Source organism: Asterias amurensis, chromosome 17, assembly GCF_032118995.1.
Source record: "Asterias amurensis chromosome 17, ASM3211899v1".
Lineage (NCBI taxonomy): Eukaryota > Metazoa > Echinodermata > Asteroidea > Forcipulatida > Asteriidae > Asterias > Asterias amurensis.
In genome coordinates, this window is record NC_092664.1 from 15,740,189 (window position 1) to 15,756,048 (window position 15,860).

General features: G+C 40.7%; 2 protein-coding genes across 2 annotated transcripts in view; one reads left to right on the plus strand and one right to left on the minus strand.

Annotated features, from left to right (window-relative positions):
• The window catches only part of LOC139950149 (uncharacterized), a 19,502-nt gene extending 13,584 nt beyond the window's left edge, over nucleotides 1-5,918 (plus strand). The window contains exons 8-11 of the mRNA XM_071948774.1: nucleotides 1-237; nucleotides 1,016-1,345; nucleotides 2,112-4,333; nucleotides 5,467-5,918. The exon at nucleotides 1-237 is cut by the window's left edge and continues 78 nt beyond it. Of these exons, the coding sequence (XP_071804875.1) occupies nucleotides 1-237; nucleotides 1,016-1,345; nucleotides 2,112-4,333; nucleotides 5,467-5,811 (3,134 nt within the window). The 3' untranslated portion in view covers nucleotides 5,812-5,918. The remainder of the gene's footprint in view (nucleotides 238-1,015; nucleotides 1,346-2,111; nucleotides 4,334-5,466) is intronic.
• A 2,420-nt stretch (nucleotides 5,919-8,338) lies between these two features.
• LOC139949917 (small ribosomal subunit protein eS8-like) lies at nucleotides 8,339-15,852 on the minus strand. The gene is made up of 6 exons (XM_071948490.1): nucleotides 15,778-15,852; nucleotides 14,389-14,495; nucleotides 13,642-13,741; nucleotides 12,220-12,395; nucleotides 11,139-11,268; nucleotides 8,339-8,694 (listed from the first exon to the last, which is right to left on the minus strand). The coding sequence occupies exons 1-6, from the start codon at nucleotides 15,779-15,781 to the stop codon at nucleotides 8,585-8,587; spliced, it is 627 nt and encodes a 208-aa protein (XP_071804591.1). The 5' UTR covers nucleotides 15,782-15,852; the 3' UTR covers nucleotides 8,339-8,584.
• Nucleotides 15,853-15,860: the final 8 nt, after the last annotated feature.

The following is a 15,860-nucleotide window of genomic DNA, read 5'->3' on the forward strand; positions in this document are numbered from 1 at the left end:
GGCAGGGCTTCTGCGGAAATGATTGGTTGGATTCTGCGTATGCTCACACTGTTGCTTCCCGCCATTTTGGGCTGAATGAAACTGCACGCGGCTTCGTCTTGCCTTTATCCATCTTACGTTCCCCACTGAGTATCATCGGTGGCCTCATGTGCTACGGTGATGAGAAAGATTTGTCGCAGTGCACCATCACTCCCTCCGGTTACTGCTCTGGATATGCAGCTCTAAAGGGCGTCTCAAGTAAGTAGTAGGATTTGAAAGAAGACGATCAGAGCGTACTGATCGACGAGTCGAGTTGAAACCAACGGTTCTTTTAAAAATAACCCCCAACGCATTTAGAGAGTATACATTGCATGGTGTTACCGCAAACCTTCCCTGTAGGTAGATGCTGTTGATTGCTTAAAAGTCTACGGTATTTCATGATGTAGAAGACTACTGTTATTAATAATAGGCGGAATAAAGTGCCCCGTTGAAGCATTCGTCCTGCGGATGGGCCGTAAAGCCGTAGGCCCGTGTGTTATGTAACACACCTAAAAAACAAAACAAGTGCACTTATCGAAATAAGAAGGGGTTGATCCCGGTGTTCCTGGTTTGATTGGTAGCATACTGTGCCGCAGCACCTTTTAAACCATTGCATGGTGCTATGTAAAAGGAGTACTTGCATAAAATATTGCATGTTAAAGTGCCTCATCACTGCATGACGGATAAACGCCACTACAACAAAAACCACTGATAATTATTTGGTGCTCCATGGAAGACTATGGTGCTCCATAGAGGACTATGGTGATCGATGCTGAGAACTATGGTGTTCCATTTTGGATAATTTGTGCCGAAAAAGGACTGTTAAGGGTGTTCAATAGAGGAATGGTTTCCAAAAGTTCAAACAGTTACGATAAATAGACTAGTATTCAAGCGACATCTTAAGTCGCCCAGACCAGAGTTTAACGATTTATAATCTTTGTGTCATTACAATTGACTTTGTTGATATACAATAATAATGCGTTTCACTCTTTAACAGGTTCTTCGATACAGCTCAGGTTGATTGACTCTAAATATGAAGGGTCTGGTTTCGTACAGGGCCGTCACGGACCGAACGACGAGTGGGGCGCCCTGTGTGACGAATTTTGGGACAATCGAGACACACAGGTCGTTTGCCGCCATCTTGGATATCTGACCAGCCTTTTTGTGGACCGTGGGTATGAGGGACCTGTCGATCTGGTTACCGATTCGGCTTTCGTGTCAGCAGTTGGTTGTGTTGGCGACGAGACATCACTTTCCCAGTGTGAACTTGTGTTCGAAGATGACATTTTATGCGATAAATCGTATGCGTATCTCGAGTGCATGGCAGGTATGGTACCACAAGAGCAAAAACATTTTCTGAGATATTTCGTTGTCATTTTTGACAGTAATAACAACTGAAAGTGACAACAAGTGACAGTGTAAACAACTGAAATTGATAACAACTGACGGTGACAACAACTGACATTGACAACAACTGACAAGGACAACAACTGACAGTGACAACAACTGTGACAACAACTGTCACTGTCGCTGGTCTTTTAAGGCCCTACAATTAAAGTGACATATCATGGTCCACAGCCAACAACAAACGTGTTTTGAAGAAAAAAATATTGAAGTTGAATTAATTGTCGTACTGCTGTTTCGGAGTCTGTTTACAACAACTTATTTATTTTTTACTAAGAATAAACAAACCCGATTTCATCCTTCTGTCAATAATATGTTCACTCTTGCATTTATCTAAAACGTGTAATTAATCCCTGAACCGAAAAACGACAAAGCCAGTTTTGTTTTCTGATCGGTGTGTACAAACCACTGTACATTGAGACATAATGCGGAAGAATATGATTTTCACTTCAAGAAAATACTATTCTTCAATGGTCTGACAGGTACATGTAACCACACTACGTGTAAACGTATCTGGATAAAGTGTTCATGTAGAAAGTGGAGTATCGTGTGGCAGTTGATTTGGGTCGACAGCCCAAATCATGTGTACAGCCATCATATGAGGTGATGTGTAATCTCATAGGGGAAAAAAACACCGAGTGAAACCATAAAATAATAACCTTTTTCAAATAATTATTTACTTTTCACAGAAACGGAGCGATTTGATATACCCGGGTATCTGTGCGGTGAAATTCACTACTGTGGTTATGACTGCAATCAGGGTCCACATGATACACTTCGACCAATCAAAGGCATGCAATACTGCAAATGTGATGATTCCTGTGGTTATTTCAACGACTGCTGCTACGATTACCATTCAAATTGTAACCCCGCTCCCGAAGTACAAGAGATAGAAATAAATGGTATTGGAATCCACCATTACTCTTGTGTGTGGACACCAGGGAAAGGTGCACAACAAGGCTACGAATATTTCGGGTTTGCCTTGGTGAGCATCTGTCCGGACTCCTGGACGAACTCCTTCGTCGCAGAAAGTTGTCAAAACGAAGCAGACGATGGTGACGTCATAGGATCCCTACCAGTCTACGTCGACAACGGAGCCGTTTACAAGAACGTCTTCTGCGCTATTTGCCACGGGGTCCAACCAGCGAGTTTGAAGAAGTGGAGCGCAAATTTAGAATATGACTTCTCCGGAGAACCAACCGGTAGATACGTTTTTGAACCTTCGAACGATACCCTTGGAGTCGCCCGCACATGCCCTGTTAAAACTGTCAACTCGTGTCTTGAGGAATATTCGGGTACCTCACTGGAACGAGCCTGCAATGACTACTTTGCACCGCTAGTCATGAATAAAACTAATTACCGCAACCCTCACTGTGTAATGTGTAATGGGTTTGATGATATTGGGCCAGATGAAACGTGTGGGATGCTCTGCACTCCACTATGTCCCTCGGACAGTTGGGGCTATTGCGCCGTTATATGTGGTGTCACGCCAGATCCATTTAACATAGAAACTCTGTTTGATTTTGGCTGGGGTGGCGATGACGGTTCGGCGTGTCAGCCAGGGGAGCTTTACGATCCGTTCTTGGAGAGATGTCGTGCTGTGTTCTGTTCCTCCGGTCAGATAGACGAGGAAGGGGGCTGCGGGGGAAATCCAGGCCTGCTGGAAGTCAAAGACCACTCGGATGCTGGGGTTCCGGCAGGAGTGTCTGACAACTGCAGTATTTTCCTGAACACTTCTCTCGGTAGAGATGTAGCAGTCTGGCAGTTCAACCCTAGCAATGAAACCAATCCACCTTTCGGTGAATTTACTCTATCTATAATTACCGACCTGACCGAAAAGGCTGACGATGCATTATTCGGGTCTCTATACTCACTGTGTAATGTCTCGACTGTCTTGGTGTATGTTTCATTTGGAGCAAGGCTGTTGTCGAAGATTGATACTTGTAAAAACGATACCCTTCTAGCTGGTGGTGCGTTTGAACCAACTCAACTTGACACCTCAGATATTTTCAAGGCGTCTATCTGGGCAAGAGAAAACTCAAGCTTCACACAAACTCTATTAGTTCCACCGGAATGCCTTGATATTCTGATGATAAGCTGTTCAGAGTTTACCATTCTGAATCCGGAGGAGTATGTTTCGGAAAACCAGGCGGCAACCATGGAGGTTTTGGCTACGGGTCAGGTATTGAGAAACGAGAAGTTTGTCTTAATGAAGGACGGCACGGCTGCAGTTTGTGGACCAATCGGTTCTACAGATATGAATGCATTTGTGATGAATATAATCGCCGAAGTCTGCAATTGCCTGTCCATTGTCGCACTTGTTGCCACTTTTGCAACATACTGCCTATTCCCGTCTTTGAGAAGCCTGGCTGGCCTGTACACGATGAACCTTGTGGTGGCGCTGTTTACGGCAAACTGTCTACTGTTTTCTGCATCAAATGCAGCAATCTTTGGCTACAACTGTCTGGTTACCGCCCCTTTGTTACACTTCTCATGGCTAGCTGCATTCTTCTGGATGACGGCGTTGTCCTACAATGCTGCCAAAACCTTTAGCGGAAAGCACATGCGAGCTCGGGGTGGGTCAGACTGTCGAAAATACCGACAACTAGCAATGTCCATGGCAGTCGTTTGGGGTTTCCCGTTACTGATAGTTTGCACATGCCTGTTTCTTACACTTTGCGAGTGCACAGACCTACCCGCTATATATAAAGACTCGCCGCCATGTTGGATTGGAGGTTTCACTACTCTGATGGTTGTCTTCGGTATTCCTGTGGCATTGTCTTTGCTCCTTAGTACAGGTTTCTTCGTGTCTATTTTGGTTGCTGTGAGAAAAACCAAAACGGAAAGCAAAATGGTACAAACCAAAGGAAAGATGACTGATATCTTGGAGGAAGTGAAGATTTACGTAAAGGTATGACGAAATTATTTTTTATATTATAAGTGTATTGTTAACAATCTCACGTTTTAGCACACTTGAAGTTAAAAAAAAAAAAAAAAACGTCAGGAACGACGTACGTGAGCCAAACGTCATACGCGGGCACGAAAAACCCACAAGTGGCGACCTCACCCAGAAACAACATGTCAATTGATTTTGTGACGTTCAAGTTCAAGAAATGCTCGCGTAACGTGCAGCTAAACCTCGCTATTGTTTTCAACATTTATAAACTTCTTTATCAAACAATGTTGTTCGTTTTTTTAAAGTTTTTTTTTACAATCTTAAATCTAAAGACCCAGACATAATAACCATAACCATAACCATAACCATAACTAAATTAGTCCAGTCTAATTTCTATACCATCCGCCCTGGTAATAGTTAAAAACAAGACAGTTCTTTTCAGAACTTAGAAGTCTCCCGAACCTCCGATTATCTACTCCACGGCAGTAGAATAAAGCAAGACAGTTCCCTAAGAACAACTCTACCTGGCAAGTAGATACACACATGGTGTTACCGCAAACCAAATATACATAACCATAACCATAACCTTGTTTTAACTTTGGTTGATGCCCCCAATCCTCTGCATTATAATTGTGTATCACTTTGTAAACATTGTATTTATATTGATTGAGGAATAATTGGAAATAAATGTTGTACTGAACTGAACTGATCATGAACCGAACCGAACCATGTGCACGGGATATCCAGCCTATTGTGGAAAGGCCGTGGCCGAGCGGATAAGAGCACCGAAATCAAACTCTGTTGTTTCAGCTGATCATGGGTAAATACCTGCACACAATCGTCCTGCAAAAAAATAGGCGACTTTTCCAGTACGAACGTGGGGTAATTTTATCAGTGCCCTGGAAAAAAATAAAATACGCCACTTGGATTAGCACACCGGGGTCGACCCAGGGAAGCTAAACGAACGCACCCTGTATGTATAATACACACGTGCAAGTTAATATCCAATGGTCATTGTTCCAATGAAATCACAGGTTCCGGAAAGCAGGTACCTGTCTGCGGATAAAGACAAGGGCACATAGTCAAATTAAAATCCTGCCAAAACCATCTGTCATAACTATGTTAAACTTTGTTTTTCCCTTATGCAGCTCATTCTGTTGTTCGGGGTCACGTGGATTTTCGCATTCGTTTCCGAAGCTGTTAACCACGTGGTTTTCTCTTACATCAACGTCATCATCAATACGCTGCAGGGGGTCTTTATCTTCATCGCATTTTGCTTGAACCAACGCGTGAGGGCGCTGTGGCGAAAGCAACCGCTGCTGTCGGCATCGAGGTCGAGTGGCAGAACCTCCGCATCAGTTACAGCCTCGAGATCTGCTGCTGGTGCCAAGTCGACCCTTAAAACTGACGTAAAAGCCAGTAATAGTTATGTCAACCCCAACTTACGGGATGAGAGAAATGTGGATACGAATCAAAAAGATACCCGCATTTAAATGTGATAAAATTATATAGATCAGGTTATTGTCACTTTTTTTACACTACAGGTGATGTTTTCCATAGCACTTTCGTCATGTTGCTTTATGTTGCTCAAAAAAAATCAAAACAGGCTTAAGGCAAAATTTGCTCTTTTTTATCCACTAAACATAATTGAAAATAATATAATAATTAGAATAATGTATTATTTTATATTTATTTTAACAGTAATAAGCTGTAATGGTTTATAGAGATGTAAGTATTTGTACGAGTCGGAATTACAAGTTTATTCCTATTGTATAAAAAGAGAAATGTCCCCACTGAAGTGCCGTCGGTGGACGCTCATGCATGGGGGACAAAATCTCCACTGAGCGCGGCGGACAGAACAACCGAATAGGAGACACTGTCTCCGGGTACGCTGTAGGCCTACCCTAGACAAGCCAGGTAAAGTTGTCCGGGGACAGATTTACTGGGACGAAAACTCCGTCCACACCAGTGTAAGATGCAATTGTGTCCGCTATGCAATACTGTCCGCTCCGGACAATTTTGCATATGCAATCGTGTCCGGGGCTAGGCAAAAACCGTCCAGCGGACATGTACATGACTAGACTGTGCCTGCATTGAACCTACATATACATAATTATGCAGTATGAATATTATTCACATTATTAACTTCATGATGGCAGCGAATACCCAAACGGCCGAACATTTCCCACGTCATCATGACATGCACTTAGCTTGTAAAAATGGCGAACGTGTTCCGTCGATGAAGGGCGTTTAATTTACTGCAAGGAGTGTTTTGCACGGGGCGGACACAACTGCATATGCAAATGTGTCTGGGTGGTCACAATTGCATATGCAAAACCGTCCGGCGGACATTATTGCATATGCAATAGTGTCCTCCGGACAGTATTGCATAATTGCATGCGACAGGCACTTTTCCAATTACCGGTGTGGCAGCGATTCGGTCCCCCATGAATTTTGACAAACTGTGTACAAACTTTTTCTGATAGGGCCCTCTTTTTGAATCATTTTCTTCCTCCATGCTTTAACTCATTTACAGCCCACGGGACCGAATCTCCGGTACCTGGGACACTGTAATTATTGGGAATAGCTCTTTTCGATTCTTGAACTTCTAACATTATTGTTATGTATTCAATTGTTAATAATATGAGTTATTTTTTTACATAAGTCTTTCTTCAGTTTTTGTATAGTTTTAGGACGCAATTCACCATCGAAAACACGCGCACACGGCTCTGCTGTAAAAATACATGTACATGTACATCTTAATGGTGTAAATCTTTCTTTTTTCTCTGCAAAACATTCTTCAACACCGTTACATAACTGTGTACATGTACACATACGAGTACATTTAGTGTACTTTGTCCCTACACACAGAGGTCAACACTTGACATGCTTTGTTCTTGATGGCATATTATTTGCTTAAAACTGTAGTGGTCCATAAAAACGATTACATGTAGTTGCTATAAAACCATGAATCAAAATCGTTGTTCTTAGATTCGATTTTGCGTCAGTTTTAGACATTTATTTGTAGGTCATTTTTTCACAGAGATAATCATAATCATTACATAGGCACCTCTTTCAAACAAGTTTAGTGTTCGGTTTAAACCACCCGAACACATCATTTACTTTTTTTCTGAATCCTAGTGCGATTGACCCAGAAAGGGTCAGCCTTCAGGAACCCGGAAAAAGACCAATCCGGACAAAGTTTAAAGGACACTGGCACCATGGGCGTCTATCAGGAGTGAGGGGGGGGGGGGGGGGGGGGTGGGGAACAGGGGGCCCCATCTTTTGAAGGGTGGGGGGGACAAAGTATGAAATGTCCACCCCCCATCCTTTTGACCACATTTATCATGAAGCTCAAGTATTGCACTGTGGAAGACCAAACGCCCGTGTCCCACAATGAGCATTCATCTTGGGTGCAAACGATGACACAACTTATTGAAGGGTGGGGGACACTATATCAAACGTCCCCCTCATAATTGGCCCTGGATTGCATCACAGAGCATCTAAAATGCAAAATTCCCCATGCCCTTAACCAGGCCCGCACCTTACGCCATAAAGGCTTCTCACACACAGACTCCATCGTTGACAGATTTGCGCCTCCCACTTGAAAGAGTGCCTTTAAAGCGAGTGTTCATGTTCAAGAGTGTGGTACTACAAAGACTGTCTTATATTAGAGGGTTCACATCTCGCTAATTGACCATATTTTTGACGCACGAGGGAGCTTTTATCAATAAATGTCTTGCATCACTGTTACAGTAACATGTTTTTTAATAGTACATGTACGGTATAGTTTCCTTGCATCAATGGACAAAAACATGATAAAAACAAAAATGGTGGAAAAAACGTGTTTACTTGTTTTTCAAGGCGTGAAAACCAATGATAAGCTTTTTAAGTTTTTGATAATTTTCTTTAAGGTATTAAAAGACAGTGAGGTTTCCCTAAACATGGTTTTAAGGGGTCTCACCAAACACATTCCTGCATAAGACACCACTATAAAAATAACGCACATTACACAAAAAATCAGGTTTAATCTGCAAAGTTGATGACTTATTTTTATTTGTATCTCCTCACCGGACAATCTAACACAATTACACAGAGTGAAGTATCGGAAACAAGCGTCTTTGGCTATGGCTGTAGTAAAACAAGCCACAGTCATAACCACAGCTGTTATTTCAGTTGCTGTCTCTGTAGTAATAACTATAACGTATGTGTGGCATCTTTCTTAGAGTGTTTTTGTAGCAGTTAACACTGATTGTTTTGCGCCGCTTACTTTCCCTTCTTGGATCTGATCTTTCGGAGGTAGAACTCAAGCTCCTTGCCTTCCAGGATGTATCCGTCAGCACGGCCACATTGTCCTGGTCTGGATGAAATGCAAGCTGTCAAAAAAAAAAATTAAAAAAAATAAATCGTTAATCCGGAGGTCGTTGGTTCGAATCCCACTCAAGTAAATTCTTTGTTCAACCCCAAAAATCATTTACAAATTTACCCAGTCAGTTTCCCTTGTGGTTTGTATTGATATAAAAAAATACAAAATATAAACAGGTATGACAGTTAAGTCTTTTGAGAAAGAAACAAAAAATGGATGAATTTATTACGTACTATAAGTCTGACCTATGTGTACACACAGTGCATTCTGTAAGGGACTCACTCTTCAGGCTGTTATTAATCACATTTACTGGCCTTTTTCCAAAGGCAATACAACTCAGAAATCAAACTTTAAGTAGGAAGAAAATGTGTGCCAGAAAGTTTTTTAAAAATTCAAGATATAAGACAACGGTCTGTACGATAGGCCTTAAAGTTTTTATCTTGAAGGGGCACAACAATTCCCTTCTGGTATAGGGGTACTTTTATGAGGAACATTTTTAATTTGTTTTGGAACTTCGCAAAGGGCACCACAGAAATTGCAGTGAGTGTCTTGGGTTATTTTAAGGTATTGAATGACATGGCCAGTTTTACAAAACACTTCACAACACCTAACCTGTAAGACTTGTACATTTAAAGTTTCATAAGAAAACAGCTTTTACAAATAAATCAATAATATCTAATCCTAAATCAATTAATCAGCAAAAAAAATCAACGATCAATAAGTTTTACAAATGTGTACTAAACACAATTTACGTATTAAAGACTTTTTCATTAACTTTTCATTAGACACCACTTATACAAATCGATCATATCCAATCATCAATTAATAACTCAATCAATCGATCAATAAAACAATAAATCAGTCAAAAACTAACTATTCAATTTACTAAATAACTCAACCAATCAATCAATAAATCAAACCGTCAGTTAATCACTAAAATCAATCTAACATGCATTTGTGGAGTGCCATATATCAGGAGGTTTCCTATTTCGAAACACTCAGCAAAATTAATATAAAACTGAAACATCAGAAGCAAAGGGCGACAGAATAAATTGCACAGAGATTTCTTGAATCAAGGTTGGGGGCAGTCAGTGTAACTATGACGTGTCTTCAACAGAGCCGCCTTTATGCCAATACGGCAGACAGTCCCTCGGAAAGACTAATCATTTGCATCATTCCACCCACCAAAAATGAATCTATTGGTTTCGATTGTTTAAGCCCTTATTGATTTTGCACTGATTTCAGCTACCATGAGCCTTGAAGAACTTTGAAGAACCTTGTTGAATAAGATTCAACAAGTCTCATAGCTAAACATCAGCATGGCTTGCCAAGTCTACACAAATATTTAGCTAAAAACTCACAATTCAGTCTCTTGCTTCGATACATGCCTATTCTGGGTTTTTAATTAGAGAAAACCAGTAGGACTAGGTTTTGCTGTAAGTTTTGTAAAGCATACCCAGCCTTAACTCTGTGGAAACAGTTACTAATATCATTCCACACTCATTAAAGGCAGTGGACACTATTGGTAATTACTCAAAATAATTATTGGCATAAAACCTTAAGTGGTAACGAGTAATGGGGAGAGGTTGATGGTATAAAACATTGTGAAAAACGGCTCCCTCTGAAGTGCCATAGTTTTCGAGAAAGAAGTAATTTTCCACGAATTTGATTTCGAGACCTCAGATTTAGAACTTGAGGTCTCAAAATCAACCATCTAAACGCACACAACTTCATGTGACAAGGGTAATTTTTCTTTCATTATTATCTCGCAACTTCGATGACCGATTGAGCTCAAATTTTCACAGGTTTGTTATTTTACGCATGTTGAGATATACACCAACTGTGAAGGCTAGTCTTTGACAATTACCATTAGTGTCCACTGCCTGTAAACAAATTTCAACATCATATCAAGCTCGACCCAACTGGTAAGATTCTGATCATGGTAGTATGCCTGATCCCATGTAACCCATAATCAATTTACAAATTCAGTCATCAGTCCAACAGAGTCAAACCAAACGATGCAGTTTGATTTGGGTGGGTAAGGGTCAAGTGTTGTACAGGCCCAAAAGATACAACGAAAGCAATTGCCTCCATGCCCCTGGTCATAGCCTTGGTGCCCATCAAATTCTCCAGTAGAAATTTACAATTCCCTGATAGGGTGCCCTTTACCTAGTGCCTTGGTGGTAATTTTGCCATTCAAAAACTTAACATGCAGGCCTCCATCAATGAAACTCAAACCCAATTTGTTAGATTCCGATTACAGTGGTATACCAGAACCCATATAAACCATAACCAGTTTACAAATGCAGTCCTCAGTTCAACAGAATCAAACAAAACTTGCAGTTACGTTTTGATTGGTTCAAGATCGCAAGGGTTAACTTTAAAGTGTAGTATTCAGCTAGGTACAGGGGAATAGTGAGTGTTTCAGTGGAGAGAGGTTGAGAAAATCCTTACCTAGCAGTCTACCGGTGCCGAACTGATCCTCAAGGAGACTGCTGATCTTGGCTGTCTTCTTACGCTCCTCGTATTTCTTGGCTGCCTTCTTTGAGCGCTTCCTGTTGAGGACTTCTTCCTCTGCTTCGGTCTGTAACGTTTTAAAACAGTGACAATGAAAATAAGTAAACAATTAACTGAATAAATTAACGATCAGATGTGCCCTTTAAACCTTGTATGCTTCATTGTTGAAAGGGCAAAGGCACCAGGGCATTTTGCCCTTGGTAAAGGGCACCCTCTGAGGAAATTGTAAATTTTCATTGAAATTGTAAATTTCCATTGAAATTGTAAATTTCCATTTTGAGCACTTCAAGGGCACCAAGGCAATGACCAGGGGGGCATAAAGGCAATCGCCTTCGATGCTTCCGTGAAGTATCAAGCCTGGAATGGCTTGCATAAATGTGATAAAGATAACGGCTTCATTAGATCAGATGACATGTACCACACTAAATTTGTCTGCACTGGACTATGACACGATGATTTTTACTGCACGGACAGCTTTGGAGCACCCTATATTTTTTTTGTATAATCAGTTAATTAGCAGATGTGGTTGTGTACCGTCTTTTGGTACTTATGGCCAAAGGCCTTTCTTAAATGGCATCATGCGCAAAAGGTGTTGAAAAATTGAACATACACAACCTGAACAGAATATTATTATTATAGGACACTAGGTTGGTCTATTCAAGGTAATATTCAGCAGTCAGTGTAACTATGACAAAACATCATTGGAGCAAACCAAAGAATGGCTAAAGTCTCCTCTGAAAGACTAATCTTTAACATCATTCTGCTGGCAAAACACACTAACGTATCGGGAAGATAATGTATAGAAAGATAAGTGACATGACGGGTTGGGGTTGGGGGGGGGCAGGCTGGGGCAGACAACTTTATTGGGGAGGGCGATGGGCATGACACCAGGAGGAAATGGCTGTTCACACTTGTTTTGACCAGTGTTTTTTCAGTTTCTACGATACAATTTAGAAAATAAAAAGAGGAAATCAGCTGAGAAGTTGTATGCCTGTATTTCTCCATTTAGAACACTTACCAGCTTAGCACCCTTTTTGCGGGCGAGGGGGAGGGCGTAGTGGGCCTCGTACCACTGTCTGAAGGGTGTGGAGTCGATTTGAACGATGCAGTTCTTCACCAATGTCTTGGTACGGACGAGCTCGTTGTTGCTGGCATTGTAGACTACGTCCAGGATACGGCTTTTGCGGGCAGTGTCTGTGGGCAAGGGATGAGGACAAGACAGTTTATTAACCTAATATTTTGAAGAATACAAAATTATTTAAAAAGCTTTGAAGTGTTTCTTTGTTCAAGCGGATCTTACGACTTTCAGGGAAAAGTGATAAACGAAGTAATCTCTCATCTGGTGCAACAACAAATTTAAAGCTGGTTTTAATTTTGATAAAATTTACTTGAGCATTCTCATCTCTACTGTAGTGCGTATTTGAATGGATTTTTACAGTCGACCTTGAGCATCGACGACATCACATTACCATCTTACATGTCAAGTGACAAATTAGCAGCGGAAACTTGTACTTTGTCTGTAGGCCAACAGGAACTTGTCCAACATGGGAACAAATTAGTATCATTCGCACCAACTCAAACAGGACAACAAGTCTGTGTTATCTAAGGTTAATTTCAGCATGAACCAAATGTTAATATTAATTTGTGACAAATTAAACTAGACAATAATCAGTTTATCTTTGGTGAAATTCAGCAGTCAGTGTAACTATGACAAAACATCATTGGAGCAAACCAAAGAATGGCTAAAGTCTCCTCTGAAAGACTAATCTTTAACATCATTCTGCTGGCAAAACACACCAACGTATCAGGGATTGTGGAGAATTCACAGATATTCAAAATGTTTAGAGTACAGTGTCGTAACCACACATTTTCACTTGCTGGCGGGGGAGGGGCAAGCTGTGTTAAAGCCAGTTTTATTTCTTGGGGTGGGGGAGGGGAGGACGGGCTAGGCTATTCAAAGACAGTGGACACTATTGGTAGTTGTCAATCATTAGTCTTCACCGTTGGTGTACCTCAACATATGCATAAAATAACAAACCTGTGAAAATTTGAGCTCAATCGGTTGTCGAAGTTGCGAGATAGTAATGAGAGGAAAAACACCCTTGTCACACGAAGTTGTGTGCTTTCTGATGCTTGATTTCGAGACCTCGAATTCTAAACTTGAGGTCTCAAAATCAAATTCTTGAAAAATTACTTCTTTTTTCGAAAACTACGTCACTTCAGAGGGAGTTTTTTCTCACAATGTTTTATACAATCAACCTCTCCCCATTACTTGTAATCAAGAAAGGTTTTATGATGATAATTATTTTGAGTAATTACCAATAGTGTCCATTGCCTTTAAGGAATGAAACCACTCGTTTGTGCATTCTTTTGATCGATTTTTCCTCTTTTTTTATGGGGTGGGGGTGGGGTAATGTAACGAATAGAGGATAGTTCTTACTCTCTGAGCCCCAGGCGAAGTTTCCCTGCTCAAGACGGAGAGCTCTGAACTTAATGTTGCCTCCCATGCATCGAACAAGATGGACACGCTTGGCACCAATCTGCAGATTGACGAAGAATTAAAATGAGAGAGGAATTTATGAGAATTGTAAGGAAGAAGGTACATTCTGTAGAAAAACACTCCGAGGGTTCTTGGGTTACCACTGTCTTCTGCTTCCATAAGAGTAAGTCCACCATCTGTTACCCAATTATAAGCACAAACTCTTACTTACAGGACATCTTAAAAGTTAAGTTTCAATACCAGTTTTTCAGTATTCAAACAATGACATCAACAGTCAAAACTTTTGCCACGTCCGCAAGACAAGAATGGGTTATTAGCCAAAATACAATGCAATGGCCACTCAGGACTGGTTTCCTACTAACACCTGACCTGTGCTCAGACCAAAATGCTCTCTCTCCTATAGCAGAGCTTTTAGAAAGTGGGTCCTGGTGGCATTTAATCAAGCTTTGGGGCAGTCAGTGTAACTATGTCTTCACTGGAGCCGCCTGGTAGGCGGTCCCTCGGAAAGACTAATCAAACTTGCATCATTCCGCCCACCAAAATTGAATCTAGTATTCCGGGGCTACCTATAAATCGAAGCCTGCAACTACCGCTGTACCAGAAGACTGCCAACCACAGTACAATGTAATCTTCTCTTTTGGGAGTGGGGTGGGAGTGTGTTGTCTGTAGAACTAAATTTGAGTATACCTTGGTCATAGCAGCCGGGCGACCCAACTCGAACTTTCTCTTCTTACGAAGAGGGGCCCGACGGCCACCAGTCTTTCGTCTTTTGTGCCACCTGTCCCTGGAGATACCTGGATAAGTCGACGGGAGGAAAAAATTAAAAATATGATTAAAAGAGTCTACGTAGCAAGACTTACGTTTGGATAAAAATTAGTTGAACTTGAGGCAGTCAGTGTAACTATGACGTGTCTTCAATGGAACCACCTTTAATGCCAATACGGCAGGCAGTCCTCGGAAAGACTAATCGTTTGCATCATTCTGCCTCAGTAGTTGTAATTTAACATCATGTCTGGAGTTTCAACTCCACCACGAATATTGACAGATATCTTGGTTGTAAATTACTACGTTCTGTTTACTTAAAATAGATGCTTTGCCTCTTTTCAATCAAAGCCAAGAAAATCTTGATTACTCTACTTTGAAATATTTTGCATAAGATTAAATAACTTTGGAAAAGATTCTGTATCTTAGGCCTACCACTTTTTTTTTTATTAAACAAAAAAATATAGGCCCTAATAATAATATTAATAAAAAATAAAATGAGACATTCCTTTTTCTTGTTAAAAAAAAAGCAGAAAAGAGGTGGCCGGATACGTAAAAAATTTCCATTGATTTTTTCACACTGAAAAGATCAGATCTTGATCCAAAAAGAAAGGAAAAGATGGCTAAATCGGACAGCCACATTTCCAGGCCCCCCCCCCCCCCCAAAAAAAAAGGGAATAAAAGAAACAACAATCAACATTTAACATTATTAACAGCTGAGCTAGTCATGCTTGTGCCAAAAGTCGATGGGTTTTAGAAACATCCTGGCCACCCTCTGCATTTCCAAAGTTCAATCTTTTTCAGAGCAGAACCACATCAAAAACATGTGACACGACAAGCACAAACAGGTTTTTAAAACCGTGCAGTTATCCGATTCTGAACTCCTCCCATCCATGCCATCCAGCCAGCCTTATTTATTTACCTAAATAAAGTGACAAGTTTATACTAAAATGTCCACCTTGTTCTGACCAAAATTAGATGGCCGGTCGTTGATAACGATTAAGTGTTTAAATGACAGAGCTAAGACTAAAAACGAATAATTTGTAAACGATAAATAAATCGCATTCGTTGTATATCCAATGCCTCACTACGTAAATTACAATACACGGTTCCGCAATACAGCGTTCAACGCATAAATTTATAGAAAATTAAACACAAGAATAACACTTAATCAACGATATTTAATACAACAAAATTAATTCAATGTGAAGTTTACACAACATTAATTCGCAAAATGATGTCTAAATCATCATTAAGTATTTATAAAACAACGATTATGATGGATTTTTGTGACCATAATTTACATGCACATACCCATGATGGTAGACGATAATCAAGAGACCGTTCAACTATGGTCAATAGAGGGCGCCCTAAATATCTCGTTTCAGCTGGTAGCC

What these genes read in the sequence shown, in the direction of transcription:
- LOC139949917 (XM_071948490.1), bottom strand. An exon ending in CTTCGCCTGGGGCTCAGAGA is followed by an intron (nt 12,396 to 13,641) that starts GTAAGAACTATC and finishes CCTTGCCCACAG; the next exon opens with ACACTGCCCGCAAAAGCCGT. An exon ending in GCAAAAAGGGTGCTAAGCTG is followed by an intron (nt 11,269 to 12,219) that starts GTAAGTGTTCTA and finishes AAAACGTTACAG; the next exon opens with ACCGAAGCAGAGGAAGAAGT.